The sequence below is a fragment of the Athene noctua genome, chromosome Z (assembly GCF_965140245.1).
Source record: "Athene noctua chromosome Z, bAthNoc1.hap1.1, whole genome shotgun sequence".
Classification (NCBI taxonomy): domain Eukaryota; kingdom Metazoa; phylum Chordata; class Aves; order Strigiformes; family Strigidae; genus Athene; species Athene noctua.
In genome coordinates this window covers 34,506,867-34,525,878 of record NC_134077.1, presented here as the reverse complement: position 1 = coordinate 34,525,878, position 19,012 = coordinate 34,506,867, and the positions used below count along the sequence as shown (strand labels likewise).

Below are 19,012 nucleotides of genomic sequence, written 5' to 3'. Positions count from 1 at the left end.
AGCTGACAAGTTCCGCTCATTTAGAGGGACAAAGAGCACCTGAGTACCACTGATGGCCCTAAACAATCTTGAAAGCTATTCTCAAAGCTACCTATCAGGGGCATTTAAGCTTTACTTATGCCTCACTGACAGCATATAACATCGATTCAAAATACACGAATGGCTGACTTGCCAAGTATCAATTAGTCCCAGATCTGCTGCCGTCTGGAACGGGCAATGTCAGAGGGCCAACACAAGCTCTCCCATTTGCAGTGAGGGATCATATCCCTCCTTCAACACCACGAGTGTCTCCTTCCTCATGTGCAAGCTCTGAAACCGCTGCTTGCTCCTTGAGATGTGCGTGACAACATAAGGTCATCTCACCCTGGTATCTGAACTTGGGATTGTCATGCTGGTTTATAGATGGGACCACAATCACAACAGGGAGGCTGCAGAGACTTGATGAGGTAAGAACCCCACCAACACCTTTGACTTCCCTCACTTTACTGGATTTAGAGACTTGCTCAAAAAACTGCATCCTGAATGAATCCCTGAATAGTTATTGTGCTGTGTAAAAAACTGCAAGATAACCTGCAACCAAAACCAGTTTATCTGGACATAACTAGCAGAAGCAAGGTACACACAGTGCCACAGCTGTCTTGCAAAAAAACCCTGCACTTCCATGCTAGGCTCCAGAAAGGATGAAGAATTTCTTCCAAACTGTATCACAAACCCATCCCTAAAATGTCTCTGGTAGGTAATTTGGGATATGCCCTCAGCCATTCTATCTTCAAATTTCTTAACTAAAGAGATCACTTCACCGTGCAGAAGTCAGTGTTTGCGGTGCTGATGATGACAGGCTGAACTAGCAATGGGTACACCTTAGTTTCACTCTTTTCTGATGCTGCTAAATCCCTGACACCTAACTGCAGCCAAGCAGCAAAAGAGTATCAGAGCTCCAGATCAGTAAGCATATAAAAACACTAGAGACGGTGTTAAGACAGTTATCATTGCTCTTTGCAACCGCTGTTCCCCTGGCTTCTGAATCTCATCTTCCAGGTTATGAACTTTTTGAGGCAAATGGGTCTTCATCTGATTTACTACACTAATGTCTACAGAAACTTGAGACAAATTAAGGTTGCTTAGTATCGGTGGCCTGGTACATAGCAGTTCATCTCAAGTTTCATTTCTCAAACACAACCTCTGTGATGTTGAATCAAACAAAACTCTCTGTGACTCAGTTTCCAATCCCTGGAACAGAAAAAACAGTACGTTTTTACTTCACAAAAAGACCTGTAGTAAGGTTCTCTGTAACACATCAATTACTGTAAGGCAGTCAGGCAACCACACAAATAATTATTGAACAACAGACTCTTCCCTGAAAGAGAAAGCTCAGGTCAATGTGGCAAGTGGCACAGGCTCCAATTACAGAAGTTTTTCAAAGAGAACAGCTGTGTCTCTGTTGATACCTATTATCTCTGTTGATACCTATTATCATTAAACAAGGCGCAAATAACACTAACATGCAAAACTACAGGCAAGAAATTACTTAACCTTTATCCAGACTGTGGCTTCATTATAGCAACAGAATCAAGAAATCTAGACCTACATACAAGATGGCTAGCTCTGATTATCTCTACATTACTTTGGCAAAGGGTATGATGAACATATAAAATGTTTCCTACTGCTCTCACCTGAATAAATGGTTGTTATCACAATTGCACCTAACTTGGATTTGTTAGAACAAGCTTCTTTAACACTTACCAGAAACATGATTTTGAAATAAGCAAGTAAATGTTTATTCTAGCTTTACATATGATTGAATTTCTGGCATACGTTTTATTTTCAAAACCAATCTCACCTTTTTGCATTTTTGAAGGCACTGTCGTCTAACATTTGGAACAGCATGTTGCAAAGCCAAATCTCTCTGACTTTGCAGTGCTCTCACACAGTTAGTGGTGGTCTGGCCTCTGTTACTCATACAGCAAGAGCACTTCAGTCTATTCTCACTGAAAGCATTTCATACATAGAAGGCCATTTCTAATATAGAGGAACGGGGACAAAACGTGACTCTGAATATCCTGGGATTTTTTTATCTTTTCTGAATACCGACAAACAATGTAGAGTTGAACCTCTTTAAGTAGACTACTTACACAGCTGCTGTAAATGCATCTAGTATTTAAGCTGTATCACACACGATCACTTTCTGTCTCTGCTTTCTTTACTGGAAATTATGTTCTTTGCTCCAGCTTCCCTGTGAGATTGCTATATTTTTCCTCTCTATGTTGCTGCTGTTGTTCCTCTCTCAAGCACTGACAGAACCCATGGGGCCAGAGGTTACTAGTTCTTATCTTGCTTTGCTTATCTGTTGGGCGCTCCAGTCCATCTCCTGGTTGTCCTTATTACAGTTTTGCTTCCCATTCCACTGACAGGAAATCAAGGGAAGGCATTGTATGCACAAATTGCAGTCTGAGAGAAAATCAACTGACTCCCAAAGCAGCATCTTGGGATCCACCATAGGGCAGAGATTATCCAGAATGTCAGTGATAGTACAATTAAATGTTTTTTGTCCAAGGTGACTATTATTCCCCTAACTGAAAGATGGAGAATTGAAGTGTTGCAGTCTCTATTATAAAAATTAATCTGTTTTTTTTCCAGCTTTCCCAAAGGTTAAATTGGGATTGCATGAATGTCCCACATCTGTTGACATACATATTTCAGATCTCTGCAGTTGTCCTTTGTCCTGTCTGCAGTATGCCTATTATGCTCCTCCTGCAATCTCTTCAACAGTTGACCCTGCCAAGTACCATAACTCTAGCTGACTCCTGCTTTCTCAGCTCCTTCTTATTCATAAGAAATGCTATCAGGTATAGTTTCAATGCCTGCAAACTTCCGTAGTGATCCATTCAGTTTCAACCAAAATTAAAATAATTTTTTAATAATACCCACCAGATACCCTCTGTTCCCACTGCTTTACGGTCACACACAAATTTCTGGAATTTTTTTTGGTTTTGTCCAGAAACCAGAAGTTTGAATGCCCTGTGTTATTCAGCACTGCCTGATGACCCTGTTTCTAGGTGCTCCTTTTTTTCTAACAAATTATGTGGTTTTCCTTACAATACAGTCCTTTATATTGACCACTGCCAATACGTTTTCTGTAAGATATGTTGGTTAATAAAAGGAAGGGACTTTACGCTTGTAAAAATAAACTATGTCTTTAATTCATGCAGATGTTGCAGCTGAGATTATAACTTAAACCATGGGCATACAAACTGCTTTCCTGGTACCTCCTTCAATGTAAGTCGCTCTCGCAAAGATTCATGCAGGTTGCTACAAGCACTCCTTCATTACCCCAGCTAAGGATCTGGCAGGAAAATAGAGGCTGCATTGTACCAAGTGCTGCACATTATTAGATTAAAAGTGGTTTTGTCCTAACAGTTCATTTGAAAACAAAGGAAAAAATATTATCCCCATGTTACAGACAGTAGACTGAGGCATGGTCATAATAAACAATTTGTCCAAAATTATGCAGGAAATCTGTCCTGGAACAGGGAACTGAACTCACAGATTTTTATTTCATTCTTTTTAACTACAAAGCTAAGAGGAAACCAGAACGCTATCAAAACTGCTGGTTTTGAAACAACCATACCTAGGTCTGACACACATTGTATTTCCAGTTATTGTCCTACTCAGTTCCTAAAAGAACAATTCCAATTACGTAAAATGTTTTCTGTTTCTGAAGCATATAACTGGATGCCCTGCATTCTTTCCTTGGGTCTAGAGACCTCCACTCTGCACCACAAGCTGCTCCCTTCCCCACCTACCAATCATCTCCGAATGTTTCCAACAGTACTGAATTCTTACATCAGAGTTTTGTGTATCCGCTCTATGGCATCCTCCAGCTCTTCCTTCTGGTCTGGCACAAAGCGGTACTCCGAGACATAACCTGTAGTGTGCTTATATGGGTCATAGTCCCCCAGCTCAGCTAGAGGACACAAGAAGAAAAGGAAGGTCACCTATTTTCAACACTTTATGTTAACCAAAAAATATGTTATAAAATCCACCTATTGGTGCCAAGCCACCTTTCTCCAACTGTCAATTTACCATGCAATCAGTTAAAAAACCCAAAGACAGTACAGAACTGTTCATATTTGCCCATACAAAACCAAGAAATAATGTTTTCCGTCATTTTAAAAGAGAAATGGAAGGGTCAAAGAGCTAGAGATTTTGACAGGAAATCTACCACTTCTGAAGGACTAGGTATAATTTGGTCCAAGTCACCAAAGTTGAAATTTGATGACATGTATTATTTGGCAGCATATGTAGAAAAAGTGTAAAAGAAAAGTCTATTTTTTTGAGTATCTATGCCCTCATGATAAGCTGCAATATTACAGACAGAACTGATCCATACTCTTGCTAGGACTCCTAACATAAATGCCAGTGCAGGAATACAAATGAAGACAAATATCCTGAGACACCTACAGGTATGTCCTTCTAAGGGTAAACAACATTGTGAGGAAACACAAGACTTCATTTTTCAATAAAATATCAATGTATTTCCAGAACATTGAATTCACTTTCAAAATTTAAAAAAAAAAATTCTTGAAGAATGAGGTGAATAGTCAATATCATTTTCTTTGAAACTACCTTGAATTTGCATACATTAGTCATACCAGTTTATATGTTGCAATGCAATTATAAAATAAATATGGACCTTGGTCAAAACTTGCTTCTACTGATCTTAACTATAATTGCATCTATCTGAGAAACTTTGTGAAAGTTAGTATTTCAATTTTTTAACAACTCTGAGTACAATCTACTTAGACTGAGCTTCTCTAAGAAAAGTTTCATGGAATGTTTCTATCCAATGTCAATGTCCTAGGTTTGGCTGGCTAGGGTTAATGTTCATAAGAAGCTGGGAGAGGGCACAGCCAGGACAACTGACCCTAATGAACCAACCAAGGGGATATCTGACACCATATGACATCATGCCCAGTATATAACAGGGAGCTGGTTAAGGGGAGGAGGGATCACAGCTCAGGAATGGGCTGAGCATGGGGTGCCAGGTGGTGAGTAATTGCATTGTGCATCACTTGCTTTATATATTCTTTTATTAGTATGATTGTTTATTATTTTCTCTCTCCTTGTGTTGTCCTATTAAATTGTCTGTATCTCAACCCACGAGGTTTTATATTTTTCTTCTAATTCTCCTCCCCACCCCATCAGGGGAGAGGAGTGAACATGCAGCTGCGTGGCGCTTTGCTGGCAGCTGGGCTTAAACCACAACAGACCATTAAGCCAAAAACATAGCCAAATGGAGGCTTCAAGAGCTAAGAAGACTCATCTAATAACTCATGTTTCCTTCCAGAACTTAACTATGTTTCTAGAACAAGACAGACATCTGCTCAGTAGAGATGTTGAGAAGTTTCTCTAGAAAACCTCCATAAAAATGACATGGTTTTTGCCCATAGCAGGAATAAGAACAGTAATAACTACAACAGCAACCACTCCAGCATTCCCAATAGGAAGACTGGTGTACTCTGCAAACTGTGCCATGGGTGCCGATTTCTCCACTATCACCACTATAACAGTCTGCAGTCTTTGACCACAAAAGGAGGAAAATGATTCATGTGCTAAGGACAGGATCTGCCCAGAGACCAAAGATGACACCGAGGCACAACCTGAACAGTGAAAGCAGGGCCCGTGGCTGTAGCAGGACATGCATAGAGGACTCTGGGAGAACACATGGCCCTGTCTCCTCCCCTGGATCTCAGCAGCTGTTAACTCCATGGGGAAAGACACCACTGATATCATTACAGAAGCAGAGCTTCTCAGCCAATACAGAATTCCCACAAACACATTTTAACTCAATTTGGAAAAGAAAAAAGCAGTCTGGCATATGAACCTAAGAAGGGCTGTTTATCTCAGTGCTGATGCTGTGGGTTCATATTTTCAGTATCTGACACAGACATTTCGCAGGTATCTTTATATACTTCTAACAACTGTAGACCCCAAATAAAAGGACAAAGCTTTTTATAGAGTAAATGGGAATGTATGCTTGCTGGTGCTAGGACAAACTTAACCCACTGTATGCAACCTTTGCCATACTTCAACCCTCCTCTCTCATGTGAGCTTCCTCATTGCTTTCCAATAGAGTATCAGAGATTAGAATCACAGGAACAGGATTTTATACCAAAACAACAGCTCCCCATACTCTAACCACCTTACAAAATTACTAAAGGACAAGAATTTACTCTTTTTACTCATTTCTCATAATACAATTAAGCTGTTACCATCATTAAATACTTTCTTGCTTCATACTTGAAGTATTTGGGGGGGCGGGGGGGGAGGCACATATGCCAGTAAAGTGAAATGTGCATTGCAAACAGTTTTTCAGAGTATGACATGTCACGTTTCTTAAATGGCAAAATGAAGTTAATAATTGTACAAAACTAGAAACTGCCTGACATTTCAGCTTTTCAGAAACATATATAACACATCATGAAATTCTGTATAAGCCCCACTCATTTCATACACGAGTTACTTTGCCTTGTTATTCTAAAATGGAAATGAAAGGAGGGCTACTTTTTATGTTGTAGTAGGTGTGGTTGAGAACAGTTGGAACACAAATAATACAAATAATCTTTGCTTAATACATATCACTGATGAGAAATCTAAATTTAACATAAAACAAATTTTAGATACAGGTCCCAGCATGGCTCATCACTGATTTCTGGTTGCCAGCTGTGTTTGAATACAGAGCTTGAGCTGTAATGTGAAGGAATAACTAACTAGTAAATGGACAGCTCCTTTCTAATTGATTGCTAGTTCTACCAAGTATGCAGGCTATAACACCCACTTATGAAGTTAACTACTGATGGGTGAATGCAGATAAATGACAGAACCTAAACATTTCACTTCAGGTCAAAACACATCCTCCATTCAAGCATAGATGCCTTCATAAAGACATGTTATTTAATATTATTCATATTTAATATTTGTTATTTAGTATTATTCATGTTGACATGTTATTTGAGACTTTGTTGGCTGGAGGCTGCGAATAGCCCATCATATCTGTAAACCTTCTGATGAGGGTTTTGTCATACTCTACATGCAATGCAGAGTAAGTCATGAAGTCCTAAGTACATGATAAGATGTTCCTCAGTGAGGCAAATAGTGCTGGGCGGAGTCTTCAGACTGACTTTTCAGTTTCTTCTTTACATTAACTTCTATACTGCTTCTATATTATCATTCATAATGGTAATCTATTTGCAGTTCTTTAGCTGAAAGCAGTCATACTTTTGTATGTTTTGTTCTGTTCTGAAATTAATGTATAAAGTGTTAGTGAAATCTTCACCACTTAGTATTAATCGTAATGCAGGATGAAAAGAAATAAATTCTCAGTTGGCCAGAAGAACTTACACTGAATTATATATGCTCCCAGCTGTGCTGCAGTGTTGACTGAACAAGGCAATCGGCCCTGTAAAACATCTTGCTTGACCTGCAAAAAAAACTGATACCTAAAACACAGAAAGAAAACAAAGATATTGTTTCAGTAGTGAGTCTGATGCACCAAGTAATGTTTCAACACATTGCAGTTTACTGAAGACATGCCATGTACCATAACTATGTGACAGCCAACAACTATATTCCTTTCTGAATTACTTTTCACCTTCTGACCTTGAAGTAACAACTAAGATTAATCTAGTGGAAGAACTTCCAGGGGGGAACACTCTGTAGTTTTCCCATCTGCTTATATTGTGCAGATACAATTCATTTTCCCCCTAAAAATGTGATTTATCTCTTTTGACTTTCATAGAGCATTCAGGAAATGGGGAAAAGGGCTGGAAATCAGAAAAACTGAACAAGAAACCTATCAAAGGGTCAAAGTTTAACCTGATCAGTGGATCAATAAAAAGGAGAACTGGGTATTGGATACATCTTTATTCAAAGGTCCCTCTCCACATAACAGTACCAACTCTAGAGCACCGAGCAGATTTGATGAAGTCCATACCCCATGAAAAATATGGATAGGCATACCATCAGCAGTTAACTGTATCTGTTATAGCACAGGATATTCTCCTTGGAAGCAGCAGGGGTAAAAATGTAATTTTCAAAATCATAACCTACTGCTACACTTGATGAAGCATGTACTGAGACCACTGACAACGAAACAATATGCACAAAACAGATGGAAAAGACAAGAAAACAAGCCATCATATGAAGGATCTGCTTGGTTTTGCAACTCCCCACACTCATTTATAGGAAAGCTTTTGAATGCTGTCTGGTTTTATTACAAGAGATTTATGCAGTGTTTCACATCATCCTAAACAAATTTCTTGCACCAAGTTCCTACAAAGGTAACAATACCGAGAAGGTAACTTGTTAAAGAAAAAAACGGTCATTGATACAAGCATATAGCTTTTTCACTACTCACTAATTGAACTTTATCTACACAGAACCATTCAGCTACACCTCAAATGATTTATTCTGTTAGTATAAGTTACTCATGAAAGCACCTTGGAATGATCTGTAAGTTCAAAGTGCATCTACAGTTTGCAAACACGTAGATAGACGATAGCTGATCCGTCAATCATTTAAGAGTCAATCAAATTTACTAGACTTGATCAGCCCAGATAAGCCTCTGAATAAGAATACCAATGTCTTTCTGGTTAATGAGCCCCCAGAACTTGTGCTGTGACAGATACTATAGCAGGAATGTCCATCCTTAAAAGAATGGCTAATATTCTCCACTTTAAAAGACCAGGGTACTGCATAAGAAATTTCTGGGAATGTCATTACACAACACAAAGCACATATCCTCACTGTTCCTTCACTCTAAGCAACACCTCAGTATGGCTTCTAGCTTACGCTTGCCAGTCCTATCCAGACAAATCTCAAATCTCTGTATGAATTATGATGACAAAGGTGATTTTACATCTACTGTGGAGTACACAGCATCTCCTTTTTAACATTAAATGCATTTCTGATATGCATCCGTCTTTCTGTTAGCACTTCTCCATCTCTACAATGCAGAGCTTCATACCAAATGATGCTAAAAAATGACTTTTCCATGTAGCAGGTATTTCTGCATTCCCAGTGTAGTCTCAAATTAAAGCAGGATAGGAAACTGCAAAAAACCCACCTCCATGAAAAAAAAAAAAAACAGTCGGAGCCAACTGTTAAGTTCTTAAGTGACTCCTATAAAGCGAACAATCTCAGTTCCCACAGAAGCCACTAAGGTCCTCACAAAACACGGCCTTTAGTCCAAACTTGTAGCTAAAGCACTCTCATCTTGTGGCTGTCAAGTATGTCATGCATACATAACAGTGCCGAAGCCTGCTTTGCTCTAGCAAACACATCCAGCAAATGTTAATATGCATCACTGCAGAGTTAGCTTTTGCCTACAAGCCGGACTGTGAAGCAATTACAAAACTGATAGGTTTTCATTGTTTGCAAACAGTAATCATGTAACACCACAGATCATCAACACCTAATAACAACAGAGCTCTCATATCCTTAAAATGACAAGCACACATCAGTTAGTACAAAACACTTAACACACCATTGGCATTACACACTTGGCAGAAAATTATTATTATAAAGAAAAATATAGCCTTTAATCCTTCCTAAGCAGAAGGAGTTTTTATTATTATTATTATATTTCTTTCAGAAAAGCTATACCTTCTTTTGAGGATTTAAGAGCCTACAGGAATAAACGTACAGAAACACTGAGTAAGTTTCACTACTCAATGTGTTCTGTTAGCGTATCCCTTCCTTATGCTCTCCCTCGGTAACTTTTAAGGTGCAAATTCTGAGTGACCAAACATTGTCCAACCATGAACAGGGGCTTACTAATTATACTAGAATGCTTCTCGACTAGATTGACACACCTAATCAGCACTGCAAATCACTGACTGCCCTTATCACAAGGCAAAGAGAAACAGGTTTTTAAAATTTAGCCCTGGCATTTCCCAGACAGAAATCCACCCTGCCTCCCAAGCATCAATCACAACAGGTTCAGTGGCCAAAGCTCCCTTCCCAGGGCCATCTGTCTTCCCCCGTGAGCAGGGTTCAAAGTGCTTCTGGAAAAGTATGGGAAAATGCAAACTTTCATGGTACAGGGGCATCACATTATATCCAGTTTACACTTTTTTACCTGCAGAGTCACAGTGCTTATTATTATTACACGGTCAGTCTCAATCTTGTTATTTTTGAGACTTCCATTCCTGCTGTGCCAGTGTGGAAACAACAAAAAAAAAATTTCTCACTCTAGTACAAGAAAAATATTCTGCCTGCACTGCAACAAACTGCCATCTCTGATTAAGGAAAATTAAAACCCCTGCATTCATGCTACTGAATTCTCACGTGTCATATTCCTAGGACATCAAAAGAAATATTTTGGCAGTTATTAATGCAAGCCAGCACACCAATTTTGTCTGCCTACTAATCAAAATTCTCAAATTTCCTTTTGAACCTAAAACTAATTGTCTGAGCAAACCTTGTCCGCAAGAGTTCAGACAAGTATATGTGTGTATGTGTATGCAGTGGTAGTGTGTGCATCCTCATATCTTGTAGAGGCTGAGCTTTGGTAAAAGAATCAAATGCATGCAACTCTCCAATTTCCTTTGCATATTTTTAGGAACACTGAAAGGAATCCTCTTGAAAAACAGCCTGGAATTTAAGCTACGGCCAATAAAGAAGAAATTCCCTGTATTTATATTTGATATCCAAAGAAACTCTAAACTTGGCTATAGCACAATATAAATGCAGACAATGTATTCCTCAGAAGAAAATAATCACAAATGCACACCAAGTCCTTTTGGTTTCTGATGCATCAGAGAGCAACTTTTCATCTTGAGCTTCTGAATAGCTGGCTGTACCAACCACTGTTAGGCTAGTCACAATTCTCTTTCTCCGCATATATGCTCAAGTAAAAATGTTCACATGTTCAAGAAAAGAAAACAAGCAAACAAAACACCCCAACCAACAACCTAGCCACACCACAACAATATGCACCTAGCTGGAATAGATTACTATCCTGAAATCAACAGACTACACTCTTACTGAATACTGTACCTTGTTATTTCTTCTTTAAGTTTACACGGATCCTCTGCATAGAACTTAATGCCAAAATACAGAGTGTATGGTGGTCCAGCTGAAGGAAAAAAAATATTTCGGCAAAAGTTAGTTGTTATGAACTGTTAATTGTAGTTGGCCACAAATCAGCTATGAAAAAGCCTATCTTATTTTATTAAACTTGAAAATTTCAGAAAAATCTTATGTCTACATAGCAAATCCATACTCCTACACTCATTACTCATGAAGAAAAAAAGGAAGGATTTTTTTTTTCTAGTCTTTTACAGCTTGTCTATTTACTTGAAGGCTTTGCTTATTTTGAAGATTTAACTTTAGATTTCACTGCTAACTTACTATTTCTCCAAGATTTGTTTTTACTGCTTGATTTTCATCTTTAGATACTTTTTCCACTGAAACTTTTTGAAAAATGCAATTGTGCACAGAACAGGATTCCCTGTCATAACTAATAATACTGAATGCTAATCCCTTTCATACTTTCAAATATATTATGGAGCAACTTAACTAAGCACTTTATGAAGCACTTTAACTAAGAAATATTTGGAAAAGCTTTTCTAATTCACCTTTTAAAAATGTTATTCTCCTGAAAGATTCAGTTAACTCATTACCGAAACTTAACAGTAACTTTTATTCCATGCATGTTTGGAATAAAAAGATGCTTCTACATCTTTTTATAAGTCTCCAAATTCTTAAGTAAAATAATCTTATTGTGTTCTTTAATTATAATAAAAATAACAGATCTTGCATCTGTGATATCTGAAGAGTGATAGTAACAGCAGACACTATTATCAGTAAGAGGCATTACTTTTACCTTCAGAAACAAAAAGCAATTTAACTTGGTTATGGTGTATGATACAGATATCACAGCTACTATAAAATCAATGATGTTAAGTATAGCACCATTTATTATTATAAAATAAAATTTAAGCACAGTTAAGCACACTGGACAATAATCACACAAATTATTGGGAAATTATGGTATCTTGAATCTATGTGTGAAATTTTGATAGTTATGAACTGCAGTAACAAACTTGTTCAAGAACTATCGATCTGTTGTGACTGTAATATAAATGTTGTGCAGGCTGTTTACACTGAACATTGTCTCTGTTACTTCATCTTCAGATACTTTAAGTTCAAATTAAATACATACTTTTTATCAATTCTTTATGTTCAGCAAGCGTCTTTGCAGGATCCAGCCAATACTGTGAGACAGATAATTATGGAAATTAGTCACTTAGCATAAAAAATTAATACAGAACAATTGTAATTCTATATTTATTCATATATTGACATTAATTACCAGAGTGACGCACTTCAGTCTGCTAATGACAAACGTGTGCCAGCTTCCAATCAGAGAAACACTGTCTGTAGTCTAGCATTGCGTATCTGGGGATAGGGAGCTTCCTGAAAGAAAATCTGTTTGGTAAGAGCCACCACATCTCAGGCTCGTCACAAGCTGTCTCTACACAAGTATCACACTAGGTACCCATTGGTGTCTATCTGATCTGCTACAGCTAGTGTATGGATGTGCAACCTTGCTATTTTCTTCCTGGAAGATTAATCTAAGTAGGGGAACTTTAAATACCGACAACAACTAAGCATGTAAGACAGGACCTACAAGGAAAGAATGAAGGGACTTCACTTGTTTTCTGGAAAACAAAAGACTGTACAGGGGAATAGGCATAACCGCACTCTTCCAACAGCTGAGAAGTTGCTTTAAGAACACTGTGATCCATGTTCATATCTACCAAGTATGAAGAAAATGGTTTAACTAGAAGCAAAGAAAACTTCATTTCCATTTCAGAAACAGTTTCTAATAACAAGGGGAGAGGATGACTTGAAATTGACATCAAGGAAGGGAGGGCACAGACTCTTCCACTGGATGTTTTTCAGAAACAGTTGGACAAATGTGTCAAGAGATGATCAAGGTACACCTAGTACACCACAAAGGAATGAACATGGGTTCCCATACCATATGGTCAGCAGGCAACCTGCAGTACAATTTCTCACTGATTAAGTCTGCTTCGTCTTTATCAAACTTCTAATAAAGGTTATCCTGGTGCTACTGCTGACCACAAACCAGCTGTGTACTTTCTTCATTACGGCTGCACAGGTCAACAGCATCCTGCACTTGTAATCCTTCCAACTACTTATTTATTCCTTAGATTGACATTTCTATGATTCAGTTTTGGAAGAAAGTGTAGAGGCAGCTGCCAAGACCATTCTTGTCTCTCTTTTCTTCAGTTCTCTTCCCTCATACCCAAACTTTCTGGACCAGTTGAGATTGGCACCCCTTCTTAATACATTGGAAACAAAAAGGCTGCAGAACACAGCTGCTAGGAAGAGCAAATTAAGGCAGACTGAATTACTCCCTTAGAACCCACACCTTTTTTAACTGAGGAACTGCACTGACCAATGAACAAAGAAACTCCTTATTTGCAAGGCTGAACTGCAGAGAATGAGTAAAAAATTATCAAAAAATCTCCCCCTTCTAATCAAAGACCTTCTCTGGACTAAAAAATTTCTCTATTAGGAGCAGTAGCATAAAGAAGGGAAGGAAAAACACTACAAGACATTTGAGTAGAAAATCCCAAGCGACTTATTTCATAAGTGGTTGTAAACAACTATCATTATTTTGACAAAATATGAAAACAAACTACTTCCATTAGCTGCTGATCCACCTGAAACAGAAACAACCTTGTTCTTGGCCATTGCTATTTCAAATCCTGGAATGTCTGTTAAAAAAAATTTCTAAATTTTGAAGGGAAAAAAAATATTCAGTACATGCTTGTATCTAATACATCCAATAGCTATTCAAATATAAACCCTCTTAACCTCAACAGAAAGCATGGAGGAAAGAAAAGCTTGTCACACTTGTTCAAACATCCTATTAGAACTCCAAATCAGCAATAATCTGAGCTAACACAATAGGCTGATAAAGAGATTTTACAGTCTACAGGCTGAAAAAAAGGCAAAATTACTCTACAGAGCACATTCTAGGTATGCAATGTGGTCAGAATGTGGTCTGACCTCTTCTCAAAACTGACATCAGAGCACACTGTCAAGCTAACTTGTTTATTATTGACAGCTCTGTAGGGCAAGAGATCAAAACTATCCCATTTAAAAACCAGATCAAAATCTATCACAGAATAACTCCTTAAATTCTCCTGAACTGAACTCAGCGTCATGATATATTGCCCTATAGCCCTGTTTGTTTGCAGTTTAGCTTTACATGCATAGGTAGATTTATTATTTTTAAAAGAAATAATGGATATTGATGGATCATCATTCAAGTCTGCAAGTCAAGCACAAAACAATTACGGATTTCTGGTTGTCTGTGCAACCTGAACTCCACCGCCTCTTGTATCTATGTGATTCACTGGCTGCCATGAGACAAACAAGGATTTGGCCAAATAATTAAAGACTGTATGGACACGTGTCAACAATACAATCAAAGTTGCATTGGAACTCTTGATTCTCACTAGACTGTACTTCACTGGCAAGACAAGTGATACTCTTTGTATGGTCTTCTGAAGGCAATTTCCAAAATTCAGAGGGAAAACTGCAGGTTCAGATTCAGAAGAAAACTGATGAGAGGAGAGGGAACAAATCAGGTTATTTACATCATTAAACATTTCCTGTCCTTCCCCAAACCGAGCCGGCAGGAGGAACTGCACTCTCAGCCCTCATTTCTGTAAAACAGATTGCTGCTACTCATGCTAGTGAAAATAAGCATCACCTGACACAAAGAAATGCTCTCTTCTGAGAGTACCACAGGCATCGAGATTCACATGCAGCATAGGTGAAGTTAAACACTTCAGCTCAGACCAGTCTACTTCTGGGAGACAGAGCAGTGGAGAAGATGCAAGAATCTCTCAGTATTTAGCATTGTGGCAATGCCACAAACCCATGCTTAAAATCACTGTGTAGCTATTTATTATTTCAAAGGCTGCCAAAATTTTCTGGAAGAATGCAAGGGGTGGGGGGAGGAGAGGGAGATTTCTAATATTTTATTTGTAAGCCAAAGATTAATGGAATTTCATGGATAATGAAAAGGCATTTTTCAAGCCAATGTTAACAAAGATGAGAACATTTAAAAAACCAAGATCCCTGACCACAAGGCCTCTAAACATACATATGCATGCATGCATAATAACGTGTATTAGATACCTGTTAAATGTTTGTGTCTACATATAAATAATGTTGGGTATAGTTACAGTTTTGAGCTCACAAGTTAAAATGCCAAGAAAAATGGAACTGAAAAAACAAAGCAGCGTCTTACTAATCCATTACACTTGCACAGCAGTTACTGACAACAAACCTTATATTTGTGAATGCCAAAGTAGCTCCAACACACAGCCTCACTCTTTTTATCTTTTTGGCAGTCAGCGTGCCACTTCTCAGAGATTTCCCACCTCTGTCTCTCCTGCACATACAGCAAGGGTTATCTGCCTTTATAAACAGCGCACCACTACTATAGAGGTGCAGAGCCCAGCATATACTCATCCAACTGCAGGGGATAAATTTTGTGAATCTGAAAGGGGAATTTAACATTTACAGCAGAAAAGGGAAAAAAATAATGATTTCTAAATAGTCCTAATCAATGCAACTATCCAATTATTAAAGTGATGGCTACTAGTTTATCAATTGTTATTTACAAAGACCATACAGTATTAGTTTTTTTTAATTTTTTAATTGACTGATTATAAATGTACAGTATTATTAAAGAAAATTATTCCCTTTCAATTTTTAGAGAGAAATTATAAAAAGACATGTTTTAAAGTACAGCATATCTAAGAACAGATGGGCTCTACTGTCCTTTTACAAATCCATCTCCCATACAAGCCAGATATGTAAGCAGTATTCATCCAAACACCATCCAGTATTTCATATTTAGCCTTTTTAAATGACTACAAAAATTTTTCCATAAATCTGGAATCTTCATTCCTTGTATCTGCATAGGGTTAAACATGGATCAAATTCTATGAACCTGTTAGAAACAAAATATTAACTAAGTTGAAATGTTTGATGTGGTATCAGCCAATGAAGCATCTGGTGGAGGAAAATCTATCAACTTCAAACTAAATCCCTGAGCTCTCTTAATTAGATTCTTACCAAGCTATACCCATGATGCCACACATGCCAGTTTTTGTTCACATCTACAACAGCAAAAACCACCACTTTCAAGAGACATCCTTATTATAGAAGAAATGTATATCATCAGGCAATCCTACAATGTATTTATTATTTCCATCTTTTACTAGAACCTGAAGTTACATTGATTCAGTATTACATCACCAGCGTGAGTACCCTGTTCATCGTGCTATACGCTAAAAGCTAACTCTTACTATCTTTAACTGACCTGATCATCAGCTTTGTCTTGGTTGTTTTAATTGTTTAACGTTCTTCTAAAATTTCTAGCTTCTAATAAATACTGTCAGTCTGTTTTGTTTGGGCTTTTTTCCACTGGCTGTCATCTATTTTAACAAGCATAAGACTTTTTCTTTCTAAATGATTTCATATACCATGCTTGTGGACAAATGTCAAATCCATACAAAACCAAAATACAATCTACGTACAGTTCATTTGTTTTTCTAAGATCCTGAGATCAAAATACACATTAAGTTATATGACAGTAACTCCCTACAGAACAGACATTTTTTATTGCAAACAAACCTTTTATTAAAGCCATGCCCTTGTTTCTATAGTTAAAGTACATACAGCCTGTTCAATCTGTTACTTTATCCAATTTGGTATAGTAACCTGGCAATTTAAGCACACTGCAGTTACTTTTTTTATCACACTGGATCGATCAAGGAACAACTTTCTGATATTTGAATTTGCACAGCAGTAATATGCAGTCCATGGCACTGGCTTCTGCACTCAACTTTGCCACAGCTGACTGCAGCACAGCAACTCATAGTAGAAAGTTCAGCTTTACAAGAAACTGAGACCTGCATCTCCCCTCTCTCTCTAGGTGGACTCTGGGCTATGCAGCTGTGAAATCTATTGCCATGGGCTACCTCCCACCTGCTGTGCTTTCAGGTCTGTATGCTCAAAACAGACCTTCCTTATGGCAGCGGAGAAAAAACACATCTACTCTGCAGAGTGGATGCATGGTACAGAGAGCTTCCCATCTCGTGTTAGCTCCAAATCTTAGAGCAGTATACACATGTTCACACTGCACCTGAACTAACTGCACCTGGGGAAATGAGCTTGACTGTGATACTGAATTAGTGTGTTGATACAGCTTGCTGTACTTGTATTTCTCCCCTTGAAGCCTGAAGAGTATCAGTATGCTGGTACATTGTAAATATAATAGCTCAGATCATCATTATATTGGATCATAAAAGAAGAGTGTTTGCATCACAGCCTGCTGTACAATGCAGACATGTCTCCTGAGGCTTTACATTAATCAGATTTAGCATAACAGTGCGTTTAGGGATGGTGAGGGGCCAACCTGACCAATGTCAAACTGTAAAGCGCAGCCACGTTTCTGGAAGTTAAAAAAAAAAAAAAGTTTTTATTATCAACAGACCTTTCGATTTTCTAGTTTTCTGCAGTAAGGGAGTTTCAAAATCTTTTTTGTAAGAGGAGCTCTAATAGCATGACTCTTTCAGCACACTTTTGTGATTTGCCTTTGGGCTTCAAAAGTACCCTTTCCCTCATTAAATTCTGCTCATTTTTTCCTGAAATACTATGCATTAGAATTGTCATTTCCATTCCGTCTTTTGTGTGCCTCAAGAAAATATTGGCCTCCTGCCAGAACAGTAATTAGCACGACTTCACTAAGGCACACTGGAGAAATCACAAAGGCAGCAGCAAAGTGACTACATTTCCCTGTCAATCAGGACCCAGCTGACCATTCACACCAAGAAGCATTATGACAGTACCCAGTCTCAGCTTAGCCTAACTTGAGTGTCAGCAGTCTTTGCAGCAATGCAAAAAGCTCAGGTGAAAGGCTGATGAAGCACACTGAGAGATTCAGTTGCACTCAAGAAAACTGGTCTTCCTTTTAAAGAATTTGCACCAAAAAGGTACTCATGTACTGCATTAAAAAGCACCATGTAGTTTGTCAACCAAAGCACTCAGAGTTCAGGAAACACTACTGAGAACCTACTACATTAGTTCAAGACACCTGTCCATTTGGGTGTCATTTTATATTACAATATTTTAAATTCCTTATTAAATGTTACATTTCAATTAATTATTACAAGATACTTTTGCTTTTTCTTAGGGGACTCCTGTCTTGTTCAGAGCACAAGATAGATACAGCTTACACTGTTCTGGCAACTCAATCTTCTAGAGCTTGATTTTGCAAACTGAATACTGTCCTTTTGCCATGGAGTTTGTGGGACCCTGAAATGTCAAATGTAAAGCAAAATTTGTGTAATATGACCAAATTACTATCCTAGAGACTGTCATCCAATTTATGCTTTATCTTATTGTTCATGATCTGCCCAGTGCCATCCATTTCTGTCAATCTGTTTGCTGCATCCAGCTATTCTCCCTCATGTGCTAATTAGTTTGTTAGCTGTTCAGGAAGACCATTTTAATGTTATGCATTCATATACTGCACAGCACAGTGAAACCTTGTTCACTGACTAGAGCCCTACTGGTACTACTAAAATAACTATGATACCACCCACATAAGAGGTAGCACACAGAGCTTAAAAGACCACCTGGAAGTGCTGAGGCATGCAAAAGTAATGGGGAAAATAACTAAGCAAGTCATTTCAAACCCTTAATAAAAAAATGTTTATTTGTGATTGGGTTGCATTCTTTAAAATACACAGTTTTGTCCACTCTGCTTTATTCAACTTTCATTTAAATATATGGTGTGACAAAAGAACTGAAAGAGCAAATAATAAAATATTTGCCACCACGAGCAATGTATTAATAGGTAGTCAAACCTCCAAACATGTTTCTCTGTCTG

At 38.0% G+C, this 19,012-nt stretch overlaps 1 protein-coding gene across 4 annotated transcripts in view; it reads right to left on the bottom strand.

The window, feature by feature from the left end:
* The window catches only part of EPB41L4A (erythrocyte membrane protein band 4.1 like 4A), a 155,641-nt gene that overhangs the window by 61,685 nt on the left and 74,944 nt on the right, over positions 1 to 19,012 (bottom strand). For 3 of the 4 annotated variants that reach the window (XM_074931967.1, XM_074931966.1, XM_074931968.1), the window contains 4 exons: positions 12,227 to 12,278; positions 11,059 to 11,137; positions 7,402 to 7,499; positions 3,844 to 3,964 (listed from right to left, as the gene is read on the bottom strand). In XM_074931967.1, the coding sequence (XP_074788068.1) occupies positions 3,844 to 3,964; positions 7,402 to 7,499; positions 11,059 to 11,137; positions 12,227 to 12,278 (350 nt within the window). The remainder of the gene's footprint in view (positions 1 to 3,843; positions 3,965 to 7,401; positions 7,500 to 11,058; positions 11,138 to 12,226; positions 12,279 to 19,012) is intronic. The other variant, XM_074931969.1, reaches the window with a different exon arrangement.